General features: G+C 42.4%; 1 protein-coding gene across 4 annotated transcripts; it reads left to right on the top strand.

The window, feature by feature from the left end:
• The first annotated feature begins 4 nt into the window (after positions 1-4).
• LRP2BP (LRP2 binding protein) lies at positions 5-27081 on the top strand. Of its 4 annotated transcripts, none has more exons than XM_074951254.1 (8): positions 5-222; positions 440-582; positions 6183-6295; positions 11259-11372; positions 13740-13882; positions 13963-14068; positions 17480-17703; positions 25873-27081. In XM_074951254.1, the coding sequence occupies exons 2-8, from the start codon at positions 468-470 to the stop codon at positions 25895-25897; spliced, it is 840 nt and encodes a 279-aa protein (XP_074807355.1). In that variant the 5' UTR covers positions 5-222; positions 440-467; the 3' UTR covers positions 25898-27081. The 4 variants fall into 4 exon arrangements, with proteins under 4 accessions (XP_074807355.1, XP_074807358.1, XP_074807357.1 ...); XM_074951257.1 differs by having other exon boundaries at positions 6180-6295; positions 25873-27080; XM_074951256.1 differs by lacking the exon at positions 17480-17703 and having other exon boundaries at positions 6180-6295; positions 25873-27076.
• Positions 27082-27997: the final 916 nt, after the last annotated feature.

Genomic DNA, 27997 nt, shown 5'->3' with positions numbered 1-27997 from the left:
AGCGTTGTCACTGGCGCGCTCACGCCAGGCTCGTCCAGTAGCCCCCTACGCTCAGCACCACCAGGGGGCGCGCGGGGGCGTCCAGCGGCTGCGAAGCGCAGGGAGCTCGCGACCACCCGGGGCGATAATCGTTACTAGGCAACGGGAAGCGGCCGGAGTCACTGGGAGGCGCGAAGGGAGCCGGGGGCGCAGCGGCCGGGATGGGCCCCTGCGGCGGACACAGTGAGTCACGCGCGGGCGGCCGCGCGCGACGTCCCGCGGGCTCTGAGGCGGGCCCCAGCGCGCAGCGCGGTCCTGGGCGGCGGGACAGCCCGGCACCTCCACGACACTAGGGTCCAGCCTGCGGTGCCGGGACGTGCAGGGGGCGGCCCTGCGGGCTGCGCAGCGAGCAGCCGGGGGACAGTTTGTCGTTACTGGTGGTGCCCGTTTTATGTTGCAGGGGAGGCGGCGCAGCTGCTGGGGGCGAGATGAAGCTGAACAGCGAGGCGCTGCCCCGGAGGCGCAGCTCCGAGACTGTCCTGCAGACCATCTCCAGGACCTTCCGCGAGTCCGAGCTGAACAAGCAGCTAGGGGCGGAGATAGGTAAAGACCCGCACCCCCCATTCGTGCTGGGAGCTGCTCCTCCAGCCAGTGCCCCTCGGCTGCTGCTTTGCCCTAGGGCGCTCCTAGCCCAGCAGATGCCCAGGCGCCACTCAGTCGCAGCGTGTTTACCAGGGTCCATCCATCTCACAGCTGGGCACAAAGGCCTGGGAGACAGGACTCCTGGAGTCTGATCCTCAGTCTCCCAGTGACTTGCTGGTGGATCTTACCCAAGGTCTACACTACAGCTCTATATCGGGATAACTATGTCACTCAGGAGTATGAAAAATCTACCCCATAGCAACATAGTTATACCGACCTTCCTCCTCCCTCCCTTGTAGACAGCACTGTGGTAACAGAACAGCTTCTCCGGTGGACATAGCTACGCCTCATGCGGCTTGTCGGCTTAAATTAGGTCAACCTACAGCTAACGCAGTAATTAAATTGGCTGTTCATGTCTGTCCTCCTGCCAGTGGAGCGCATCCTCACCCGGAGTGCTTGCACCGATTTAAATGGGACATTGTGGGGGGCTGACATCCTGAGCTGTCACCCAGGCGCAGAGTTGATTGCCGGAGCCCCGCCACCCTGGGCTGATTGCTGAAGCTGACAGCCCTGGAGTGGCGGGGCTCCAATGGAAGTGGCGTAGCTAGCATGGGATATTTGGGAGGTCCCCAACTTCGGGTGGGTAGGCAATGATGGGGGAGAGGAGGCAGGAAGGATCGGGGGCCCACCTCCACTCCTCCCTCCAGTCCAGCTGGCCTTGTGTGGGGCGATGGATGCTCTGGTCGGGTCCCCCGCACGTACCTAGCTCTGGGTGGAGACGCCGCTCTCCAGTGCACACGGCTTCCAGCACCAGTCCCCGTCGCACTACCCCACGCCAGGCCTGGCTCCCCAAGGCAGCAGGCCTACATTTTTTGATGATTGCCACTGCTGGGCAGGCCAGCCGGCCAGCCTCCTCCAGCTGCGGCATGTGCACTGTGGTTGTCCTCTGCTGTGCCGCTGCTGTTTTCCCACCTCCATTCAGGCCGGAGATGTGTGCGGCGTCCTCCAGGTCTGGGTGGGGCTAGTGCTGGGGCCGGAGCAGAGCTAGGGCTCGGGGGTGGGTCTGGATGCTAAGCGGATGGGCCGAAGCCCACCTGTAGCTGCACTCCTGTCCAGCGGTCAGCCCCAAGGCAGGCTGTTAAAGGCAGGGACTGGTAATGTAAGCAACACAGTGTCTACAGACACTGCATTGACTTAACTACATCCTCCTAAGTGCTACGCCTCTTGCAGAGGTGGAGTTATTAGGTTGGTGTAGTGGGCAACTTACATCGGCGGGAGCAACATTGTAGTATAGTCGCTTACAGAATTAGGTCAGCGTAAGCTGCCTTACGTTGACCTAACTCGGTAGGGTAGACCAGGGCGATGTTTACGCTACCGCGGTAAGTCGACCTACGCTACGCAACTCCAGCTACGTGAATAACATAGCTGGAGTTGACGTACCTTAGGTTGAGTTACCACAGGGTCTACACCATGGGGGGGGGTCGATAGGAGAAAATCTCCCGTCAACTTATCTTACTCTTCCCGTCGTGGGTAGAGTACAGGGGTTGACTGGAGAGTGGTCTGCAGTCAATTTGGCGGGTATTTACTAGACCCGCTAAATCGACTGCCGGTGGATCGATCTCATAGCGTCGATCCTGGCTGTAGTGTAGACCTGCCCCAGGTTTTGGGATTTTGGATTAACTACACTGATGGGAGATGCTTTCCTGTTGGTGTAGTAGTGTCTTCACTAAAGCGTGGAGCGGCTCAGATACATTGGTAATTTCACCTTGATTTCATCACCTACAGTGTTGAGGAACATGAGACTTTATTGTCCACAGAGATTAATGTTGACTAGATTAATGTTGGCTGAAGTGAAACAAAAATCAGCGGTAATATTCACTAAAGCACAAAGTCACTCTCTATATAGTACAGTGGTCTCCAATCTTTTTACGCCCAAGATCACTTTTTTAATTTAAGGGCAACCCAGGATCTGCCCCTTCCCTGAGGCTCCGCCCCTTCCCCGAGGCTCCGCCCCACTCACTCCATCCCCCCTTCTCTCCATCGCTCGCTGTCCCCCATCCTCACTCACTTTCACCAGGCTGGGGGAGGGATTTATGAGGGGGTGCAGGCTCTGGGCTGGGGCCAAGGGGTTCGCAGTGTAGGTTGAGCCTGGGGCAGGGTGTTTGGGTGCAGGAGGAGTTGAGGGGTGCAAATTCTGGGAGGGTGTTTGGGAGCAGGAGGGGCTTCTGGGCTGAGGCAGAGTGTTGGGGTGCAGGAGGGAGTATGGGGTTCTGGCTCTGGGAGTGGGGTCAGGGCTGGGGCTTGGGGTGTGGCCTCCTGCCAGGTGGCACTTACCATGGGTGGCTCCCAGGCGGGCGACACAGCGAGGCTAAGGCAGGCTTCCTTCCTACCCTGGCCCCATGCCACTCCCGGAAGGGGCCAACATGCTTCTGCAGCCCCTGGGAAGGGGTTGGGGGGCAGGTGACTCTGCATGCTGCCCCTCTCTGCAGCCACTGCCCCCAAAGCTCCCATTGGCCACAGTTCCCCATTCGTGGCCAATGGGAGCTGCAGGGGCAGTGCTTGCAGAGAGGGGCAGCATGCAGAGCCACGTGCCCCCCGACCTCCCTCCCAGGAGCCGCAGAGGTGTGTTGACCCCTTCCAGGAGCAGCATGGAGCTGCGACAGGCAGGGAGCCTGCCTTAGCAGCAGCCCCGCTGCACTGCCGGAGATTGCGATCAACTGGGAGAGTCCCCAGGATCGGCCAGTCGATTGCAGTCGATGGGTTGGTGACCGCTGATATAGTACATACAAATATGTGACATTAAAGGAACATTATGTAGGTTGGAAAGTCAAACACTCAAAAGTTAGGAAATGCCAGTTTATGGTTGCTTGCATAACCTTTCTTGTACTCCCTGTGGGTCTATTCCAGTGGTGGGCAACCTGCAGCCCGCGGGCCATATGCGGCCTGCCAGCAGATTACCCTGACGGGCCGTGTGCAGGCTGCAGGTTGCCCACCATTGGTCTATTCCATGCACTCAATGAGGTGGGGTCCTCTGGAAAAAATATTGTGCAATTATGTAATTAACTACTGTCGCTTAATTCATACACACAAGGGAAAAATTACATGACGACTATAAACTTGGCATTTCCTAACTTGGCAACATAAATAATGTTCTTTTCAAAGAGAGTTTTTTAATGTAGTTTCTTAGGTTTTTGTTAATTTTTATCTTTTTCCTTTTTAAAAATGTGCTACCACCCTGCAAAATTTACTGTTTTTTTACCTCAAGTCCTCAATCTGGAGTGGAGAGGATCAGCCTTCGTTTGAAAAAAAAAAAAAAAAAGTGGATACCTCATGAATGCAGGGAAAAGCATGGTCACTTGAACTGAGTATTGCCTTAAGGATCAGAATCAATACATCGAATAAAAAGAACACAAAGTATTGGTTTTTAAAGTCTCATGATTTTTAAGCCAATCTCATAAATTTAACCAGGCCCAACAGTTCTTTAAGACTTTTAGTTTGGCAATATTGGGGTGAGTTTGTTCCCCTTTTTACTTTAAATGCTTGCAGAAAATATGAGGGTTCTGGAAGTAGATAAATGGGGCAGAATATTCAAGGGGGATGGAGCCATTTTTTCGTTGTCTGATCTTCCTGTTTCTTTTTTTCCCCCTCGCTTTTCCTGCTTCAGTTTGATGTGGTTCCTCTTCTTCCCATTTTTAAGCACATTAACTTAGTTCCTCTTTTTCCCTTCGCTAGTTGGATTGTTCTTGCTGCCTCTCATTCTTTGTTGTTCCCCTCCTGTTCTCTGATTCAAGTGATTCTTCTATTCTCTATTAAGTCAGAAAGAGATTTCACCATTATAATTAGTAAAGTGAAATGTAATTGATTAAAAGTTCAGCTTGTTCACAAAATGTTACTGTCACCAGAAAAATATCTTACTCAGCTGGAAAAAAAATCCTAAAAGCCACTAATAAGAGTATTGTGACAGAGATTTTATTAATAAAAATAATTTTTAGCACTTATATAGCTCCTTTCACCTGACAAATTCAAAATGCTTTTTAAGTACAGTCTCAAAATAACTCTGGTGTTATCATCACTCCCATATTAGACAGAGACTTCACAGAAATGAAGTGACTTACCCAAGGTCTTAACAAACAGCATAAATATAACTCTGTCATACCACTGAGGCCACTGAATAATCCACTTCCAAGGGAGAAGACTCCTTGTGTCCTGCAAGCCATTAATGCACTGGAAGAAGATAGTCCTGGCTTTGCTAAACAAGCGGAGAAGATTTTCCAGGAGTCTAAATATAGGCAACAGCAAGCAATGTGGAAGAAAGAAAGAATAAGCATATAGCAAGTCAGTGGTGAACCTGGGGAGACCTGGGGTCAAATTTTTAAAAGCAGCTAAGTAACTTAATTGCCAAAGGATCAGATTTTCAAAGGTATTTAGGCTCCTGAAGATACAGATAGGCACCTAGTGGGATTTTCAAAAGTGCCCAAGCAGGTGGACACCTAATTCCTGTTGATTTAAATAGGACTTAAGTGTGTAACTTGCTAGACCCTCAAAAGCCCACTAGGTTCATATCTATATGTTTAAGCACATAAATACCTTTGAAAATCTGGCCCTTGAGTCTCATTTTCAAAGTGACTTTGGCTCAGATCCTCAATGATATTTAGGCATTGCAACACTTAGCCCCCTAAGCAGCCTGTGTCCCAGTGGAATTTTTAGCCTTGGGCTAGGCACTCCATAAAATATATTGAGAGAGTAAGTCCCCTAAGGAAGTGATTTTCAAAAGCCAGCCAGCTGAGTAGGGAGTCACATAAGCTAGCCAGGAGAGAAATGCTGAGAAGGGGGTATAGGCACGTATGCAGTTGTTCTGGTGCACTTGACTGGTGGGCCAGAGATAAGCACTTCCCTCTGTTTGGGTTACCCGGCTGCAGACTTTCCCCTGGAGTTAGGCGCCTAAATCAGGTCAGCCCATGCCCTAGCATATGAAACAATGTCTCTCCTTCCTCTTCTCTTTCTCAGTCTCTGTTAGGCCCTGCTCCTGCAAGTCATTGTAAGTAGGTGGACTGTTGTGCCTGTGTGGAGCCCCATGCACCAGATTGCAAGGTCGGGGCTTAAAGTGATATTCCCTGATTTGGTTGCCATTTTTGAAGGAGTTTTTGTCATTTTTAAGTCCATTGATATCTTCTGTTGTTTTGCTTAGATCTTAAGCTGTTCTAAACATTAGCAATTCATGTGTCCAGTGTGGATAATCTTTCTTTAAGGGAACTTGTTATTTGTATTCTGTTTTTTCCACCAACTGAGATCAGGTTTTCGTCGTACAAATACATATAGCATTTGTATGGTACGGTAAACTGTTTCATAAAAGTTTAATTATCTTTATTGTAGATTTTTTCCTCCAGTATAAAACATTGATCTGTTTTAGCTGAGTCTATGGAGCATACAACAAAAAGGGAACATCTTAATTATGTCTGTCAGGGTAAAAAAAGAGAACTATTACAACTTTAGTGTGATAGTGTACTTACAATATTATTCTGTTTGTTGTGATTAGACAAATATATATCTGTTTTTAGCAGGGAACTATAGCCATACCGCTTTGTTTGCAAGGGCAGAGGAGCTGTTGGCGAAGAGGATCATAGATGGAGATCCTCTGGCATATTTTCTACAAGGGCAGCTGTACTTTGAAGAGGTTGTACTTTAATATTTACTTTTTAGAACATTTTATAAAACTGACACTTTTCAGTACAATTTCCACATGGAAAAAGAGGTAACACTAGAAAATGTTACAAAAGAAGATACATACAAAGTGAAATAAGTAAAAACTAAAACATCTGAATCAAGTCTGGAGCAACTGTGGGAAGCATGATTCCCTGAGAAAGAATGAGACGCAGAGGTGGGGAGGGAGAAGGATAAAGTTACAGATACAGTATTATTTCAGATATTCTCAAATTTGAGAAATTGGGTTCAGTGCTTTCTGACTGTAGTCATTGCCAGAAGTTCTGCTGACTACATAGAGAGCAGAATTATTGGGGCCAGTCCTGTTCTCACTGAAGTGAGTGGCAAAACACTTATTGACATCAGTAGGAGTAAGATTGGGCCCATCTAGTGGAATATCAGACTGTTCCTTGGCTAACTGGAACTTAGATATCCATGTTGTGTATTGAAGTGTAGTCGTAACCAGAACTTCGTATCTAGACACATAATACATCTTTGAGGTAGTCTCTGCATAATGTCATTGACTGCTACGGCACCGCCTGCCGCTGCAAAATTCAGAAATCTCTTTTAAAGCTATGCCTGTTGAGAGCCATGCAAGTGCTGTCTTGTAACACTCATTGTTCAGTGTAAGGTTATATAAAGGGGTATGGCTCTGCATTCGCCTCAGTTCCTCTCTTTCTATGGTCAGTCGAAGAGCGGAGGATGGTTTCTGCCTCTGTACCTACAGCCTGCTTCCAACCAGGGGTGGGATTATAAAGGGATTTAGGTGTTGCAATGTTGAGCATCTTGGCACCTAGAAAAATCACAGGAGCAACATTGTGATTTAAAAAGCCAAGTTAGGTGCCTAAGCTCCCTATACAATGAAGGGGGAAGAAATGATCACCTTCAAATGCAATCCACAAAAACCAGCATGCTAGGTGGGAAGCCACCTAAGCTAAGCAATGGGAGATGCCAATGAAAGGAGTGTGTGCTTAGTCCCCCTCTTGAAAAGAGGCACCCAAGACCAGGATATAAGGAAGCACCTATCTCTGCTTAGCAGTCCATGAACAGAAACCAGCTCCTGGAGTCAGGCAGCTTAGGCGCCTAAAGTGTTTCTTGTGGGAATGAGTTAGGCACCTGCCTCACTTCACACAAAATAGTTGGAGGAAGAGGAGCTGGTTTCCACCTTATAACTTTTAGTCCAATGCTTAGGGCACTACCTGGGATGTGGGAGGCTCAGGTTCAATTCCCCCCTCTCCTGGGGAGAGGGTCTTTTTGAGGATTTGATCAGGGGTCTCCCACTTCTCAAGAGAGTGTTTTAACCACTGAGCTATGGGATATTCTGATTGGGGGAGGGTCAGTTCTCTCCATCCCAACTGTTGCTATTGTTAGATTGTGGATAAATAATCAGTGATTGGACCCTGGGTCTCCCAGGTGGGTGCCTTGACCCCTGGCCCCCTCTTGCCTCTCCTCTCCTCTCCCCCCCCCCCAGCTCTACTATGGATAAATACTTAAGTAGTCATTGGGCCAGACAGAGAGAATGATTGTAGTCTGGTGTAAGGCACATACCAGGGAGATGGGAGACCCTGCTCCAATAACACTTTCATTATTTATTCACGGTGCAGCCGTATCCACAGGAGAGACTGAGCAAGCCCCATATCTCAGCGGTCAGAGCACTTGCCTGAGAGGTGGGAAACCCCTGTTCAAATCCTTTCTTCCCCTCTGGCAGAGAGGGGGGAAAATTGAACCTGGGGCTCCCACATTCCAGGTGACTGCTCTAACCACTCCTCTAAAAGTTATAACGTGGGCACTGCTATCGTCGTCTCCTCTGGCCAGCTTTGAACGGGACCTGGTCTGGTAGGTGACCTCAGCATGCCTACTGAATTGCACCCCTCATGCAACTTAAGTGGCCAAATGCCTCTCTTCCCCCAATTTGTGAATCGCTCTGTGGCTTTGGTGACAGATAGGTGTCCAGCTGCCTGGAGTGAGGCAGTAGCGTGCATCCACAGAGGCAGAAACTTAGGTGCCTACGGAACTTGTGCCCTGAAAACATAGGCAGCAATTGAGCTTAGGCACCAGGACCGGCTCTAGGCACCAGCAAAGCAAGCACATGGGTGGGGCAGCACCTTTCTAGGGGCGGCATTCCAGCCGTCCTTTTTTTCGGGGAAGTTGTGCTCTTGAAGCTGCGCCACTTAGACGGGGCGTGGGCGCTGCGCCCCCGGTCGCAGCGGGAAGGGGAAGCCCCAGCCCCGGGATGCTGAGCTGCCAGGGCCCAGCCGTTACCTGGGGAGGAGAGGGCGAGTCCTGCTTGGGCTGCGCTGCCTCATCTGTGCGCTGGCTGCTGCGCTGCCATGTGCCACCCCTTATATTGGGGCTTCTCTGCGCGGCCGGGCAGGGGAGGGGGTAATGCCCCTGCAGGCGCTGGGAGAAGGTGACATCACTCCCTCTGCTTCCAGCGCTGCCTGCAAGCCCCAGCCCCACCTGAGCTTGGGGCGGCAAATTTTTTGCTTGGGGCGGCAAAAAAACCAAGAGCCAGCCCTGTTAGGCACCTACAGGGTTTAACAGGAGTTTTGTGGATCATAGTGAAGCTGAAACTAGGACCTAGGAACCTAAGTCTGGGGTTTAGGCACCTTAGTATCTTTGTGATTCTGGGCCTAGATCTTTTACCTAAATCCTTGTAGGTACATGGGCGGAAAGTGAACCCCCCCCCTTTGGGGAAGCTAGTCCACCGGCTCCACTCCTTGTGCCCACTCTCCCACCCACCAGAGCCTCGAGACCCCACCTACCCACAGCCAGAACAGCCCCAAGCCTCCCTCCCACCACGTAGCTGGAGGAGCCCCAGCCCACCTGCCCCAGCAGCACCGGCCAGCCCCCAAAGTGCTGGCCCGAGCTGTCAGCCTCCCCAGCACCAGGCTGGCCCCAGCACCAGGCCAAGCCGCCAGCACTGCGCTGGCACCAGCGCTAGGCCAAGTCGCCAGCCCCAGCGCCAGGCTGGCCCCAGTGCCACTGTGGGCCACCAGCGGGCCCGAGCTCCAGGCTGCCGACTGGAGCTGAGTGAGCCCCTGCCAGCTTCGGGGTCAAGAGGGACGGAGGGTGGGTCCACCGCCTGGGTCAGAGGAGGCTTAGCCTGCCCTTGCCTTTGATACCCACCACCCGCATGTAGGTTGTTGGGGTTTATAATGTAGTTTAGTATAGTAAAGATTTTAAAAAGAGTTTTTTAAATCTATACAGTTTTGTCTGTTGTTGCACAGTTTTGCCATTGATCCAGCTCATTGAACCTAAAAAAGTGTGGTTTAAGAGGCTTGCATCTTGCAGCCCTAGTTTTTCTGATGCATATGCCAGGTAGGTGTAAAAGGCTATTGCTATTTCCTGATAGTTTTTTGTTTATTTTTAAAAGGGGTATTATCACTTAGGATGGCTGCTTTGAGACATCTCCCAAGGGACCTCATTTAGGCTAATGATAATAACATAGTTAATTAGGACAGAATTAGCCAAAGGCATTGAGCCAGCTGAAGGCTCTTTAACCACATGTTAAGTAGCTGTTAAACCACGTTAAACAGCTGTTAAATTCTACATGCTTGCGGCCAAATAAATTAAAAAAAAAAAAAAAGGAAATACAGTAACTATCGTTTTTATTCCATGTAGTATTTTATTTCACTGTCTTTTCCATTTTCTTTTAAATTACAAAAATTGGCACCTTTAAATCAGGATATCAGAGTCCTCAATTAACAGGATTCTACTGTCATTGTTTTACTAAGTATTTAAAAACAGTTTTCTTCCTGAGTTACTGAAGTAGCAAATATTGTAAAGGTTGCTTCTTGAACTCTTAAGAAAGCCACGAACAGATATCTGTCTCTTTACTGACGAAGGTGTGTTTTTAATGTTGGATAAGTAACATACATTAGTTATCCTGCTGTGAAAATATAGTGGAGTTTTGGAACTTTAGTTTTACTGGAGGCAAATAGGGGAGGTCAGCAACAGGCATGAGAAGTGTGTATGATGAGGAACTCACCTAGCTACCTCTCAGTAAATGGTAAACATTACAAGTACCTTTTCTCCACTTAGTTATCTCACTATAGAATCCTACCACTCATTTATCATCTTTCTGTAAAACAAAAACAAAAAAAACCCCTCACACATTTGTGGTAGTGAAGTCTTGGTGTGAAATCAGTGTTGTGGGTCCCAATTTAGCAAAGCATTTAACCATTTTTAGCTCTATTCAGCAAAGCACATAAACAGCTGCTTAACTTTGAACACGTGCTTAGGTCCCACTGAAATCAATGATTTAAAAATTAATGTGATTTAAGCACATGCTTAAAATTAAGTATGTGTTTATGTGCTTTGTGGAATAAGGATAGACAGTTAAATTGGGAGATTAATTAGGAAGAAATAAGGGTATCAGAAAATATCTACATATTTTTCCTGTTTCTGCTGTGGCACTAGCTCCTTGGATTACATATAGTGGCATCTTGAGGGTGACGTGCAGTGTGGTAAACTGATACCTATCCTATGCTAATTTTTGTGTGTATACACACCCACATACAACACCACCACTTGGTTGGAAGTCCTAAGTGTTTCCATCTGATTCAATATTTTCTGAAGTTGACCTTACCTGTCCCAATTGATAACAGTGTGTTCAGAGTAGCAGCCGTGTTAATCTGTATCCGCAAAAAGAAGAGGAGTACTTGTGGCACCTTAGAGACTAACAAATTTATTTGAGCATAAGCTTTCATGGGCTACATGAAAGCTTATCCTCAAATAAATTTGTTAGTCTCTAAGGTGCCACTGTATTCAGAGTGACTTTTTTTAACCATATAAAAATATTTTTGTTCCTAATGCTCTATGATTTTTCTCATGTTCACTGAGCAAATACTCTAGTTTAGAAATAAATTATACTGAAGAATTCATTTGTTATATACACTATAATGTACTACTTGATTGCTCACTGTCTTATTCAGGGATGGTATGAAGAAGCACTTACACAATTTGAAAAAATTAAGGAGATGGATTTTCAAGCTCTGTATCAGCTGGGTGTAATGTATTATGATGGATTGGGGACCAAAGAAGACCCAGTAAGTTTTTCTTATGCAGAAGTATGTTTGTAAGAGAATTTAGCACATGAGAAATGTGCCAGTTTGAGAACTCTGGGAGTCCTCCATTAAACCACAGCACGGGTTCAGGTTGAGGGGCAGTGATGCATAAATTCCCATACACTGTCCTGCCAGTATGCCTCAACCATTTCCTGGAGGCACCAACTTTGGGGTAAAAGAGTAGCTCAGTCTTCTTCTCTAGTCAGTGCATAGCTTCTTTTATGAAACTAATAAGTATGCCAGTTGTGGAGATACAATTTTATAATATGGATTGTGACCACCAAATTCATTTCAGAGGCATGAAACACCACAAGAGAGCAGTAACTTTTGCATTTGAATTGCTAACTTAGATATGAAAAGCTCCATTATCCTGTTACCAGTCTCGTAAGCCATCCAGCCCCACAAGTATCTTCTTAATTATATTAAAATGGCATTGTTGATGCAGATTCCCATATTGGGTGCTGATCTTTATATAAATGCTTAGCTTGATTAGATATACTATAGGTACAGAATTGATTGTTTAATATTACAGTAAACAGATGTAGCGGCCATTACAGATTATTTAAGAGTATAACATTCTTGGCTGGCAAAAGATGGGCTAAAACCTCTGATGCCTAGAAAGTGCAACAGAGGTGGGGCCTACCACATCTAGCCAAGGAATTCAGGACAGTGACCATAATAACATAAAAACAGCCATACTGGATCAGACCAAAGGTCCATCTAGCCCAGTATCCTGTCTTCCCACAGTGGTGAACACCAGGTGCCCCAGAGGGAATGAACAGAACAGGTAATCGTCAAGTGATCCATCCCCTGTCACCCATTCCTAGCTTCTGGCAAACAGAGGCCGGGGACACCATCCCTGCCCATCGTGGCTTATAGCCATTGATGGACCTATCCTCCATGAATTTATCTAGTTCTTTTTTGAACCCTGTTATAGTCTTGGCCTTCACAACATCCTCTGGCAAAGAGTTCTACAGGTTGACTGTGCGTTGTGTGAAGAAATACTTCCTTTTGTTTGTTTTAAACCTGCTGCCTATTAATTTCATTTGGTGAGCCCTAGCTTTTGTGTTATTAGAGGGAGTAAATAACACTTTATTTACTTTCTCCACACCAGTCATGATTTTATAGACTTCTATCATATCCTCCCTTAGTCATTTCTTTTCCAAGCTGAAAAGTCCCATCTTATTAATCTCTCCTCATATGGAAACCGTTCCATACCCCAATAATTTTTGTTGCCCTTTTCAGAACCTTTTCCAATTCCAGTATATCTTTTTTGAGATGCAGTGACCACATCTGCACGCAGCATTCAAGATGTAGGCATACCATGTCTTCTTATCTATCCCTTCCTTAATGATTCCCAACATTCTGTTAGCTTTTTTGACTGTCACTGCACATTGAGTGGATGTTTGCAGAGAACTATCCACAATGACTCCAAGATCTCTTTCTTGAGAGGTAACAGCTAATTTAGACCCCAGCATTTTATATGTATAGTTGGGATTATGTTTTCCAATGTGCATTACTTAGTATTTATCAACACTGAATTTCATCTGCCATTTTATTGCCCAGTCACCCAGTTTTGTGAGATCCCTTCTCCTTGGAGTCTGCTTTGGACTTAAATATCTTGAGTAGTTTTGTATCATCTGCAAATGTTGCCACCTCACTCTTTACCCCTTTTTCAAGCTTATGAGTATGTTGAATAGCATTGGTCTCAGTACAGACCCCTGGGGGACACCACTATTTACCTCTCTCCATTCTGAAAACTGACCATTTATTCCTACCCTTTGTTTTCTATCTTTTAACCAGTTACCGATGCACGAGAGGACCTTCCCTCTTATCCCAGGAGAGTGTAGTGTTGTTTGCTACAAAACTTGGCACAACAGAGTAAATCCAGTTTTGTTCAGTACTCCCATTTTATAAGGAATGGCTTTAATTTAATAAAATAATTGTAGTATTGTTAAACTTTTTGAGCTACCTGTTGTAGGTAGCAAACTGATCTTGAATGATGGTCTGCAGTTGGTATAATGAAAGCCAGAGCAAGGAATTATGATGTCATCCTTATCAAACTGACATCCTACACAATATCAGTTTTTAGACAAGTAGTTCCACTTTTTCACAATAATAGAGCATAATGAAAACTAGTTTTTGCTTTTTTTTAGAAATGAAAATATTTAAAATGTAAGAATAAGACTCTTTACACTACCTTACCTGAGCACATCCAAACTTTTTAACATTGAGAGAGTTTTAGAACTGAAAAGTTTTGTGTGTAATATGTAACCTACTTTACCTGGAATTTTAATTTTTGTCCTTTTTACCTTCTGCAATTATGATTAAAATCTGTTTCTCTCAAAGGAAAAAGGAGTGGAGTACATGGAAATAATTATCAACTCTAACTCCCCTAAAGCAAGACATTTAAAATATGCTGCTGCATACAATCTTGGCAGATCTTATTTTGAAGGATGTGGTGTTAAGCATTCAGATAAAGAGGCTGAAAGGTAATTTAATCTAATAATTTATCCATTATTTATAAAATACCCTGTTGTAATGTTACTTATATTTCCTCCCTATTCTTTAGGCTGTGGCTTATTGCTGCAGACCATGGGAATCCAAAGGCAAGTGTGAAGGCTCAAAGTACCCTGGGAATGTTTTATTCTACATCAAATTCAAAAGATCTGAAAAAGGTAATGCCGATTTCTGCCTTTTCCATATCATGATGCAATGCCCAGATTCATTTTGGATCTGTGAAGCGTTCCAGAAAGAGACTTTTGTAGCTTATTTATAACAACATATGCCCTATTACTTCTAGACTTTTTCACCCATTTAGACCCAAACTGGCATATATACAGAAAGAAAATTTCTTATTTTAATCCCTTGACATTGGTAGTCAGGCTTTTGTAATGAAACAATTAGCAGGAGCTGGGAGCATCAAATCTGAAACTCAAGAATCAGCATTATGATTTGGGATTAAGATTTATAGTTCTCAGTATGTTTAAGAAATAACCAGCAGGAGTGGCGGGGCACAGGACTGCATGAGTAAAGGAAATAAATGTAAGTATTGGAGTGGCTCTGCATTATTTACTATGCAGACACCTCTCTCCGGCTGCTAGATAAAAGAGCTTTAAAGAAAACAGACAGTATGCAAGATACTTAGGTTATAGTCTAGATTAGGGAATGTCTATTTTTACCAGAAGCAAAGGGTTATGTAAATATTTCAAAAATGACAAGAACATTGTAATATCAAAATAACAAAATATATTGGAAGGACAGAACAGGTCATGCGGGGGGGGAGTGGCACTATATGTGAAAGAAAATGTAGAATCAGATGAAATAAAAATCTTAAATGAATCCACATGTTCCATAGAATCTCTGTGGATAGTAATTCCATGCTCTGATCAGAATATAACAGTAGGGATCTATTATCGACCTGACCAGGACAGTGATAGTGATGATGAAATGCTCAGAGATTAGAGAGGCTATCAAAATAAAAAACTCAATAATAGTAGGGGATTTCAATTATCCCCATATTGACTGGGTACATGTCACCTCAGGACGAAATGCAGAGACAAAATTTCTCGATACTTTAAATGACTGCTTCTTGGAGCAGCTGGTACAGGAATCCACAAGGGGAGAGGCAACTCTCGATCTAGTCCTTAGTGGAGTGCAGGATCTGGTCCAAGAGGTAACTATAACAGGACTGCTTGGAAATAGTGACCATAATATAACAACATTTAACATTCCTGTGGTGGGAAGAACATCTCAACTGTGGCATTTACTTTCAGAAAGGGGAACTATGCAAAATGAGGAGGTTAGTTAAACAGAACTTAAAAGGTACACTGACTAGAGTGAAATCCCTGCAAGCTGCATGGACACTTTTCAAAGACACCATAATAGAGGCTCAACTTAAATGTATACCCCAAATTAAAAAACACCGTCAAAGAACCAAAAAAGAGCCACCGTAGCTTAACAACCATGTAAAAAAAAGCAGTGAGAGATAAAAAGGCATCTTTTAAAAAGTGGAATTCAAATCCTAGTGAGGTAAATAGAAAGGAGCATAAACACCGCCAAATTAAATGTAGAAATGTAATTTAAAAAAGCCAAAAAGGAGTTTGAAGAACAGCTAGCCAAAAATTCAAAAGGTAATAAAAAAATATGTTTTAAGTACATCAGAAGCAGGAAGCCTGCTAAACAACCAGTGGGGCCCCTGGACGATCGAGGTACAAAAGGAGCACTTAAAGACGATAAAGTCATCGCAGAGAAACTAAATGAATTCTTTGCTTCAGTCTTCACATCTGAGGATGTTAGGGAGATTCCCAAACCTGAGCCATCTTTTGTAGGTGAAAAATCTGAGGAATTGTCTCAGATTGAAGTGTCACTAGAGGAGGTTTTGGAATTAATTGAGAAACTTAACAGTAACAAGTCACCGGGACCAGATGGCATTTACCTAAGAGTTCTGAAAGAACTCTAATGTGAAATTGCGGAACTATTAACTATGGTTTGGAACCTGTCCTTTAAATCAGCTACTGTACCCAATGACTGGAAGATAGCTAATGTAACACCACTATTTAAGAAGGGCTCTGGAGGTGATCCTGGAAATTACAGACTGGTAAGTCTAATGTCAGTACCAGGCAAATTAGTTGAAACAATAGTAAAGAATAAAATTGTCAGACACATAGAACATAAATTGTTGCGCAAAAGTCAACATGGTTTCTGTAAAGGGAGATCATGTCTTACTAAACTATTAGAGTTCTCTGAGGGGGTCAACAAACATGTGGACAAGGGGATCCAGTGGACATAGTGTACTTAGATTTCCAGAACGCCTTTGACAAGGTCCCTCACCAAAGGCTCTTACATAAATTAAGTTGTCATGGGATAAGAGGGAAGATCCTTTCATGGATTGAAAACCGGTTAAAAGACAGGGAACAAAGGGTAGGAATAAATGGTAAATTTTCAGAATGGAGAGAGGTACCTAGTGGTGTTCCCCAAGGGTCAGTTTTAGGACCAATCCCATTCAACTTATTCATAAATGATCTGGAGAAAGGGGTAAACAGTGAGGTGGCAAAGTCTGTAGATGATACTAAACTGCTCAAGATAGTTAAGACCGAAGCAGACTGTGAAGAACTTCAAAAAGATCTCACAAAACTAAGTGATTGGGCAACAAAATGGCAAATGAAATTTAATGTGGATAAATGTAAAATAATGCACACTGGAAAAAATAACCCCAACTATACATACAATATGATGGGGCTAATTTAGCTACAACTAATCAGGAGAAAGATCTTGGAGTCATCGTGGATAGTTCTCTGAAGACGTCCATGCAGTGTGCAGCGGCAGTCAAAAAAGCAAACGGGATGTTAGGAATCATTAAAAAAGGGATAGCAAATAAGATGGAGACTATCTTATTGCCCTTATATAAATCCATGGTACACCCACATCTTGAATACTGTGTACAGATGTGGTCCCCTCATCTCAAAAAAAGATATACTGGCATTAGAAAAGGTTCAGAAAAGGGCAACTAAAATGATTAGGGGTTTGGAATGGGTCCCATATGAGGAGAGATTAAAGAGGCTAGGACTTTTCAGCTTGGAAAAGAGGAGACTAAGGGGGGGATATGATAGAGGTATATAAAATCATGAGTGGTATGGAGAAAGTGAATAAGGAAAAGTTATTTACTTGTTCCCATAATATAAGAACTAGGGGCCACCAAATAAAATTAACGGGTAGCAAGTTTAAAACAAATAAAAGGAAGTTCTTCTTCACTCAGCACTCAGTCAACCTGTGGAACTCCTTGCCTGAGGAGGTTGCAAAGGCTAGGACTATAACAGGGTTTAAAAGAGAACTGGATAAATTCATGGAGGTTAAGTCCATTAATGGCTATTAGCCGGGATGGGTAAGGAATGGTGTTCCTAGCCTCTGTTTGTCAGAGGGTGGAGATGGATGGCAGGAGAGAGATCACTAGATCATTACCTGTTAGGTTCATTCCCTCTGGGGCACCTGGTATTGGCCACTGTCAGTAGACAGGATACTGGGCTGGATGGACCTTTGGTCTGACCAAGTATGGCCATTCTTATGTTCTTATCGTGCCTGTTCTGTAGGCATTTTTCTGGCATTCTGAAGCTTGTGGCAATGGAAGTCTGGAGTCACAGGGTGTACTTGGTGTTATGTATCTCTATGGACAAGGCATACATCAAAATACAATGGCTGCTTTGGAGTGCCTGAAGGAAGCAGCAGAACGTGGAAATGTCTATGCTCAAGGCCATCTTGTTGAGTATTACTACAAAAGAAAATTTTACACAAAAGCTGCTGCATTTGCCAGAAGGTGAATTAATTTTAGTTAACTTTATTAGAATTCTTGACATAAGATCATAGAAGTTAAAGATAAAAATAATTTTTAGATCAAGTTCAAATTCATGTCAATCAAGCATGTATTCCCCTACCAGAGATGTATCAGATTTAACTACCATACTTAATCTTTAAAAAGTGAATGACAGAACTTAGACAACATTAAGACCCTAATCATTACGAAGCCTTCCATTATTCAGTTCAACTCTGTCATCCTTGATCAGAGGGAAGCAGAAATAATCACTGGAGAAGAAATAGAGATTGAAATATTAAAAGAAGCATACATTGAAAAGTATTACCATTTGTCCAAGTTCATTTGCATACATTTTAACTCAGGTACATAAAGGATGGGACAGGAGCCTATACCCTGTGTCTGACCCCCTACAAAATAATGTAAAGGATATAGGATGTAATGTAAAAAACATCCAGTCTCTGTATCTTGTCTCAGTGCTGCCAAAGCTTCATCCAGTGGATGAGCAGAACAACAAAGAAGAGAGGCCTGTCTCTGTGATTTAATCAGTCATTTCTCATAGCCTGCAGCCATCCTCCATGTTTACCAAAATACACATGACATGCCTGGAAGTGGCTTCATATACAGAGACAGACAAATAAATGACTTGAATGAAACAACCCCTGCTACCCCCGCAAAATCCAAAGTGAACTTTCTTTTGAGTTTCTGAAGTGTTTGCATAAGGGTTTGACTCTAGTTTCCATCCAGAGAAAGAGAAGTGCTGCTCTCGACTTCGAGTTTCCAACTGGCCAAAAAACTGTCAGAATATTAAAATGGCCCTCCTCTCCCTAACAGAGTTCCAACCACTGCCCAGGTAGCTGTCCATGTACTTGTCAACAGCGTGTGGATCCCAACATTTCAGAGATTTCTTCTGGGAACAGGGAAAGATGACCCCCCCCCCCATGGCCTTCTGGTCTTCCTCAGTCAGGTTTCTTTAGGGGTGGCTAGGTTATCCATATCCACCATTCTCCTATTTTACTGGCCAGTCGATGTATTCCACTTCCCTTCAATCTCTTCACTCAAATTTTTTTTTGCAGGCAGCATTTTACTGTCTCCTTTTCCCCAGGAGTAGGTCATCTAAGAGTTACTGTGGATCCCACTGCTGATCCATCTGGCATTTCTAAGGTTTCAAGTGGTAGTACTTTACAGTACACTATTATAATGTGTTCTCAATTCAGAAATATTGCTTGCTTCTCTATGTAAACAGGATAAGGTGCAATCAAATAATTTGCCCTGCCATGATAGTTTAGGTTCAATAATACATTCTGATCTTTTTATGGTTGAGCTGAAGGCCAAGTTGACTGATTTCTGTTTTGTTTACACAGTGGGTAAAATCCAGAACACACTGGAGAGGATAATTCTCACACTATGAGAAGAGAATAAATTGTTGGCCTCAGTTTTACAATTTCTACATAACCAAATGTCCCATTAAAAACTCCCCAAATAGAACGTTTGCTAGCAAAGCCTTACATTACAGATTTAACCTCAGATCATTAAGTTTCTAAAGGAAAAAGAGACAGGCAAAGTGACTCTACAAGCTATATGCAAAACTCATCCTTCTGCTGTAAAGTATCTAAGGAACGAAGAACAAAGGGATGCTGCCAAGGAAAATTACATAGAACTAGGAGTGGCAGGATTTGGATTTCAGGTTCAAGTTCTGACAGTCCAGAAATTGAGCTGTTTATCCAAACAACGTTCTATTTTTATTCACCACTGAACCCACAAAAATCATGCTGGTCCTCAGCCTAGGCTCCCATTCTTTCACATGCAGTGTAGATAGAACGGTAGCCATCCACTGGCCATACCAATCAGGTGGAGTTTGTCCTTTAACCACCGTGGTCCAGCAGGCTATTCTGACAACGAAAGGGTGCGCCTTGTTAGCTGTAGTCATCTTTCCACAAAGAAGCCCTAATAGGTTATAGCCATAAATAACTTCTGAAGGAAAATGTACTGTCATTGTGCTCAAAGCAATCCCATCTCATTGGCACTGTAGATGTTCTTGGGCCAGAAGTCTGCCAGCAGTGCAAGTGGTTGTCACGTCAGGCATCAGTATCTTCTTTGCTCCTGTCCCTGTCCCTTCCTATGTACCTTCTGTACACCAATTTGCTGCACTATATAAAACAGATACACTACTTTTGTAATCTCCAAGTCAGTATGCCCCAATTGCCATGTAAATCTTGGACATTTATTTAATAAGATCATGACAAATTTCCCCTTTACAGTCTTACATCACTCCCATCAATAAAAAAGAGAGCTCTGTGTTATCCACTTATTTGCAGTCACATCTCAGGGTAAGTTTACACTACACTGCTACTTTGGCAAAGCTGCACTGACACAACTGCGTTACTGTAGCACGTCTGGTGAAGACGTGCTATGCCAACAGGAGAGCGCTCTCCCGTTGGCATAATTACTCCACCTCCGTGAGAGCATCTCCTGCCAACATAGCTCTGGTGTGGACAGTGCAAAACTTGAATCACTTGTGGGGTGGAGGGGGGGACTTTTTAGCACCCCGGAGCGATGTAAGTTATATTGAGTTGGGCTGTAGCATAGACCTGCCCTCAGGCTCATGCCTTATGTTTGGAGTTGGGGTTGGCCACATGGATACTGTAGCCTTGAAGAATTGCTTTCCTATTCTGTATAGCTTTCTTTAAGCTGTGCTCATCACCATGGTATCTCCTTTAACAAAACACTCAGTAAACTGCACCAATCACTAAGTCCTTTGTCTATGCATGCTGATTAACGTTTCTTCACTGGGTATTATTTGCATTGGTATTCTATTATATTTTGAATGGGAGGGCAAAAAATACATTCCTTTGTTTTTCTTATCAGAGGACATTAAATATAAGCCGCAAGAGTCAGATCATTGCTTGATACAAGTTTAATTTTTAATGAGTTGCCATATCTCCTTGTTTTAGCTGACATTTGGTAAAGGTGATCACATTAGGTGGAAGAACATTACTGTAGACGCATGCAAGTGATTTAGCAAGCAATGATTTGTTGAGGCTTAAACAGAATCAGATTCACTGATAATGATTCATATGGTATGTCTATAGGCTTAACTTAAGTGCACTTTTATAGTTTAAAATAAAACTGAATAAGCTTCTCCATTTTCTACCAAGGCTGGAATTCAGGATTTTGTATTTTCCCTGCAACAGTCTGACACTGCTAATATCTCTCAGTGTAGGAAAAAGCAGAATCCTTGCTAGGTAGACGGAAGTAGTGCTAATTTTTTTGTATATTTTAAGTGGTAAATGTATTTAAAAAGAGACAAACGAAAAAAATCACATCTCCATCTGAAAATTTTAGACCTAATATTTTACATGTAACCCCTAGTTTACTGTAATGCTTTCTTCATTTTAGTTGGTTTTACTTTATGTATTTAACAGCTCTTTGCAAGTGGTCACTTGCACTTCCTGACATATGTATTAGCATGACATCACTCTCATACATTGTTTGGGGACCTTATGTGCAGGCTCTTCCCCAGACCCTTCAAGACGGTGTTTACCAGTAACAGCAAAGCTGATATCGAGAAGGCAGCAGGCAGATATATGCACTGACAGGATTTAAATATATATATTTCAGGCACTGCTATTTAAGAAGTGCTGTATCAAATTTGAGGCTTTAAAAAAGTCAATTTAAAGAAAACTCAAAATCCCTTTGAGTGTACTAGCAAACCATGACTAACTGAACTCCAGTTCATTAAAGGTTAGTAATGTCTGTTGGGGAACTCCAGAAGGTGATGGTCTTAAGTATCCAAAGTCCTCTTTACCTGAAGCTTTCAGAGGTTCCCCATGATCTTCAGATAACAGGGTATTGGTAAATCAACATTAATGATTTGGAATGATACTTTTTTTTAAAACTGTAAAGCTTAGCCATCCACTCAAGTTTTACTTTAATTTCCACTAAACTGGTAACAGTTTGGTAGAAACAAATAATTTGTGTGAAACACTTTTGTTATAATTAGTGCAGTTGTAGTGAAAATGACCAAAGTGATCGTGTATTTGCTCACTAATTCTTACATGAATCAAGTTACTCAAAATAGGAGAATCATGTTCACTGCTCAAAGTCTGTATGTACATTTAAAACCTGTTTTGCTAGAGAGGCTGTAAGTTCACACCATTATCAACAGAATTCCCAACTTAACTGAAGTTGGGCACAAAGCGCATGCTTTGACGCTATCTCTTTATGGTTCATATAGCTGATTTCTATCAAAGCTTGAAATGCTCACCTCTAACCTTATATTGTAAATTTTACAACAGGATTGCAGAAAATGATAACACTGATATGTTAGCAAAGATAACCGATTGCCTTCCTGTATACATAGCCAAAGGGGTTGCTATGGCTACTTTCTACTTTGCTAGATGTCTCCAGCTTGGCCTAGGCATACAACAAGATCAAGCTGCAGCTAATAATTATTATTCTAGGGTAAGCGTGGGGAGGCCCTACAAATTAACTTATGTAGTATAAGATCAGTGATATTTTGAATTTAAGTTCTTAAACTTGCTGTATGGTTTCATTAAAGGCTCCAACCACATTTACTATCTACACTTATTACATAAAAATATTCTGTATTTAAAAAAAATACTGAAGTAAATCCTCTCACACTATTCAAAACAGCCTCGCAAGGTTCTGCTCCCCTAAGGCAAGTGACGTATTTTGATAGGCAAGTAAAATTTCATATTCTAATCACCACGACAAAGGCAGGTGAGTAGGGCCTATGCCTGGGCTGGTAATCTTTCACAACAATTTTTCCAAGGTGGTTAAAGTGATAAATCGCACATTGATTTCGTGATTACATTGTTTTTACTTGCCTCTTAAACTCAAAAGCAGAACTTATTTCTTTGCTTATTTGCAAACCTTGATGCCTTTAAAAATGCCAATTAAAAAAATTAATCGTGCTTAATCGCACTGTTAAACAATAATAGAATACCATTTATTTAAATATTTTGGATGTTTTCTACATTTTCAAATATATTGATTTCAATTACAACACAGAATACAAAGTGTACAGTGCTCACTTTATTTTTTTTATTACAAGTATTTGCACTGTAAATAAAACAAAATAGTATTTTTCAGTTCACCTAATACAAGTACTGTTGTGCAATCTCTATCATGAAAGTTGAACTTACAAATGTAGAGGAGTCTGGTGGCACCTTAAAGACTAACAGATTTATTTGAGCATAAGCTTTCGTGGGTAAAAAACCCATTTCTTTGCAACTGAAGAAGTGGGTTTTTTACCCACAAAAGCTTATGCCCAAATAAATCTGTTAGTCTTTAAGTTGCCACCGGACTCCACATTGTTTTTGTGGATACAGACTAACACAGCTACCTCTTTGATACTTTACAAATGTAGAATTATGTACCAAAAAAACTACATGCAAAAATAAAACAAAGTAAAATTTTAGAGCCTGCAAGTCCACTCAGTCCTACTTCTTCTGCCAATCGCTCAGATAAATAAGTTTGTTTACATTTGCAGGAGATAATACTGCCCGCTTCTTGTTTACAGTGTTATATGAAATTGAGAACAGGTGTGGCACTGTGGTAGCCAGTGTCGCAAGATATTTACATGCCAAATGCGCTAAACATTCATATGTCCCTTCATGCTTCAATCATCATTCCAGGGGACATGCGTCCATGCTGCTGATGGGTTCTGCTCAATAGCAATCTAAAGCAGTGCAGACCCGACACATGTTTATTTTCATTATCTGAGTCATGCCACCGGCAGAAGGTTGATTTTCAGTTGTTTGGGTTCTGTCTTTTCCGAATCTGAGTGTTGCTCTTTTTAAGACTTCTGAAAGCATGCTCCCTATCTCGTCCCTCTCAGATTTTGGAAGGCACTTCAGATTCTTAAACCTTGGGTCGAATGCTGTAGCTATGTTTATAAATCTCACATTGGTACCTTCTTTGTGTTTTGTCAAATCTGCTGTGAAAGTGTTCTTAAAACCAACATGTGCTGGGTCATCATCCGACTCTGCTATAACGTGAAATATATGCAGAATGCAGGTAAAACAGAGCAGGGGACGTACAATTCTCCCCCCAGCGAGTACAGTCACAAATTTAATTGACGCATTATTTTTTTAATGAGCATCATCAGCATGGAAGCATGTCCTCTGGAATGGTGGCTGAAGCATAAAGGGGCATACGAATGTTTAGCATATTTGGCATGTAAATACCTTGCAACACCAGCTACAAAAGTGCCATGTGAATGCCTGTTCTCACTTTCAGGTTATATTGTAAATAAGAAGCAGGCAGCAGTATCTCCTGTTAATGTAAACAAACTTGTTTGTCTTAGCATTTGGCAGAATAAGAAGTAGGACTGAGTGGACTTGTAGGCGCTAAAGTTTTAGACTGTTTTGTTTTTGAGTGCAGTTACATTACCAAAAAAAAATCTGCATTTGTAAATTGCACTTTCACGACAAAGAGATTGCACTATGGTACTTGTATGAGGTGAACTGAAAAATACTATTTCTTCTGTTTATCATTTTTACAGTGCAGATATTTATAATAAAAAACATACACTTTGATTTCAATTATAACACCAAATACAATATATAAGAAAATGTAGAAAAACATCCAAAATATTTAATAAATTTCAGTTAGTATTGTTTAACAGTGCAATTAAAACGGCGATTAATCACGATTAATTTTTTTGAGTTAATTGCATGAGTTAACTGCGATTAATCGACAGCCCTAGTTTAAATCCCAGTATTCTCTGTTGATACTTGAGAAGATCATGACGAATTTTTTCTTTACTTATCTGTGCGGTCACTGATATAAGCTCAGTTCTGGGGCTAGTGTTGGTTAGCCAAGTGTTGCTACACAGAGAGCACATTGTAGGTCCCAAATAAAACAAATGTCCCTTTTAAAAAATTTGTGTGAAGAACATCACACAATCCATTGGTTTACAATCTGATTGCATTAGAGAGCAAAATCAAATTTCGGGCCAAGAATAGGACTAGTGTCCGGTTTTGTAAAACCCAAGTAAGTGGGAACTATGCAGGAGTTAAATTACTAACAAAATGAACATCAAGTGTGGCTCCTTACTCAGATGATCCCATTGAATTCAATGGGATTGCAGAAAAGACAGTAATACTCTTTCAATTATTTTCTTCTGTGAAAAGCAGCTACATTTAAAAAAAAAAAACCAGAAGTTTTTAAAAAATGTAGTGAAAAGTGCTGGACAAACAGTTTTAAAGCGTGGTCACTATCTTTCCAGAGAATAGGTACATCAGGGCAGGATCAATGCAAGCTTTCTCACATTGACCCTCATTGTTTCACACCTGTTCTAGAATGACCACTTCAAGTGGCAAAAGTATTTCAGTCTCCTTGCATACTCAGTCCATTCCATCTCTGTTCAGATTGCCAACAAGGGTGCCAAATGAAAAGGTGGGCATCCATTCCCTCACCTCATTTCACATTAAAGAGCCACCAGGTAGTAACAACTTTCAGTCATTAGTGGTCTACAGCAGATTTGAGTCAGTAACCTGGAAGTGAAAGGCCCTGTATCCTAATGGCAGTTTTTTGCTGCATGTATTCCCCTGGGGACAGTGATCAGTATCATTTGTTTCTTTTAGCTTTGTGGTTGGAAGCCATTTTGTAATTTATTTGTATAGTTACTCCCATTTAAAGTGAAACATATCAAAACCCAATTTGTCTGTTTTACCATATGTGTTTAACATAGATAAACCAGGTTCACATTTGGCCCACTAAATTTTGCAGAGGAGAGAAGAGAGGTACCACAGAGGTTATATGAACAGATCATAGTGCTGAGGGGAAAATTAACTGGATTCAGGAAACCTCCACCTGGCAAGCCGATTGACTTCTATGGCTTAGGTGTCAGCAGAAGCCATACCAAAAGTTGTTTGGGAAGTAGCTTTTGCCCAAGTTCTTGAAACAATCCTCAACTTGAGTGCACTGGTTACATATAGCATACCAGTTTTGTTCTCTTAAGTAGAGTTAGAAAAAGGGATGTAAAGGTTAAAGTTTGCTTTAGTGTATTTGTAAACTGATTCTCAAACAATTTTGATAATACTTAGAATTTATATAGTCTGTTACATTTTCAATGGACTGTACAAACGAAGTTAGATTCCAGTTTTGGCTGTAAAATATAACTCACTGTTCTGTTTGTTTTCAAAGGCATGCCTCCTGGATCCTGATGTAGCTTCCGACCTTGAATTGGCAGCTAATCATGGGAGAATTTAGAACATTTCACATTTAGGCAAATCCCAGCCACTTCCAATGCTGTATAATATGTTTCACGTAGTAGGCCATGTTTATCCTTAGCAGCTAGGTAGATAACCACCTATTTCTTTGTTTTTCAGCTTTCTATAAATCATGAAAATTATGCAGTTTTTGTTGATTAGAACAAACATCATTTTGCTGACAGTGATTTTTTGTTCACAACCCTTACTTTACTTACACATTGTAGAGGCAGATTATCTTCCTTTTTTCATTATACAGAAGGTTTAATCATCATGAACTGGGCACTTTACTGACATAATCCACCTGCGTTTTTTACTTTGACTCTGCTCTAGATGGTATACAAATCAAGCTAAAATCAGCTTGTTAAAAGAAATCATTGTTAATGTCAATTTCCTTTACTTACAAATATTAAAGATCTGCAGAGTCAGCAAAATCATAAGATTTCTGAAATACTTGTGCTTAAAAATAGTGTCCTCTTTTCATATACGTTCTATTTACAAGTCATATCATACATTTAAATGAAATTTTTCTGTACTGGGGTAATAATTGAAGCTGTGTGTTTCCTTTACATATAAATCTTTTTCCTGTATCTTTGTCCTTTCACATATCTCTGAAATGCAACAACTTTCTCAAAGATTGCACTGTTAGATGGTAGCAGTATAGGGTTGGAAACTTGCATGGATGGTAGATACTTAGTTTACACTGTAGATCATACCAACTTCCAATATTGGGATATCCTATTCATAGAAACTAATTACAGAAAAAAAAATCTACACCTACACTAGTGAAATGTTAGTGTATATATCTCTAGACCATGACTATCCTTCTTAATCCTTATCCATATAGGAGTTTTAGCTATTCCTACGAATAGAAACTGACATCTCAACAGGCCCAAAAAGTAGCCACAGGCTACACCATTCAGCAGCAGTATTATACTGAATCTTGTAATGTAAGATACTTTCTCACCAGTGAGACTCACCGATTGCTATATTATAGTTACATATTTTCAAGTCTTTATTTATATAGCTTTCCATCTCCAATAGAATTTAGGTTGCTTCTTAAACTGTGCTATGGAATAGAAAATCTAAGGCTGTATTGTCAGAGAAATCTTGATGTTGCAATAAACTTCACAGTAATATATGGGGTTTGATTTCAGAACTTAATTGTACTTAGTCTAAATTGTAAGCTAGTTGCTGTTTGTTCAGCTATACGAAGGAAGGACAGGAGACACCTGATATGGATTTAATCAGGCCGCAACTTCATTATTAGATGTCTTGGACTACCCAGCAGATAAAAGTGTACAGTGCAGGTAAACCCGGTTTGTTTTTTAATTACCTGGGTGGGGGGCTTCCACCAGCTCCCCATCTTTTTCCATCCAGGTCCCTCCAGGAAATCCATTGCCGGGACCTTACCATTACCCCCCCGTGTAGGAGGAGTAAGGTGAGTTATAAGAAAGGGGGATTGGCTCCCTACTATTCCAACCATAGGATCCCCAAACCCCACACCGTTCCATTCCTTTAACCAGTACCCCATTTTTAAGTCCTTTACCAGGCCATTGATCTGGTCACTGGATGCCTTCCCTATGGAGTACCTACACTGGACATCTGCCACAAGGAGGTGCCAGCAATTAGCTTGGCTGCCTTCCCCGCCACATTTAGTCGGGGTCCCAGACATCTTCCAGTGGCCTTTGTATAGCAGCCCAAAAACATATTACCCCCCAAGTTTGATAGGTGAACTCCCCTTCCCCCCCAATTAACTCAGTTGCCCTTTGCACTACACAAGGATCGTCAAGACTCCCGCAGCTGGATTGCCAATGCCATGTACTATAACACCCCTCCCTTCCTGATGGGCCATATAGGTGACTAGCCTCCTGGATCCTCATATGCCACAGTTCCATAGCACCAGCATCATCTACTTGAGTTAGTCGTTAGCTCCTGGTGCAGGCCCCTGCATACTGCTGAACTGCAAATGAGGCAGGGCATCCGCTATGCCATCATCCAACCGCGGGCATGTGCTTAGAAGGAAAAGAGATGTTAAGGCCCAAACACTTTGACACAAA

Source organism: Natator depressus, chromosome 4 (assembly GCF_965152275.1).
Source record: "Natator depressus isolate rNatDep1 chromosome 4, rNatDep2.hap1, whole genome shotgun sequence".
Taxonomy (NCBI): domain Eukaryota; kingdom Metazoa; phylum Chordata; order Testudines; family Cheloniidae; genus Natator; species Natator depressus.
Note: the sequence above shows the minus strand (reverse complement) of the source record. Positions and strands in the feature narration are given on the sequence as shown.

Bases quoted from the DNA above. Each gene is read 5' to 3' on its own strand.
- LRP2BP (XM_074951257.1), top strand. From the start codon at position 468: ATGAAGCTGAACAGCGAGGCGCTGCCCCGGAGGCGCAGCTCCGAGACT. The intron at 13,883-13,962 runs GTAATTTAATCT...CCTATTCTTTAG, and splicing joins TCAGATAAAGAGGCTGAAAG to GCTGTGGCTTATTGCTGCAG. The intron at 17,704-25,872 runs GTGAATTAATTT...TTGTTTTCAAAG, and splicing joins GCTGCTGCATTTGCCAGAAG to GCATGCCTCCTGGATCCTGA.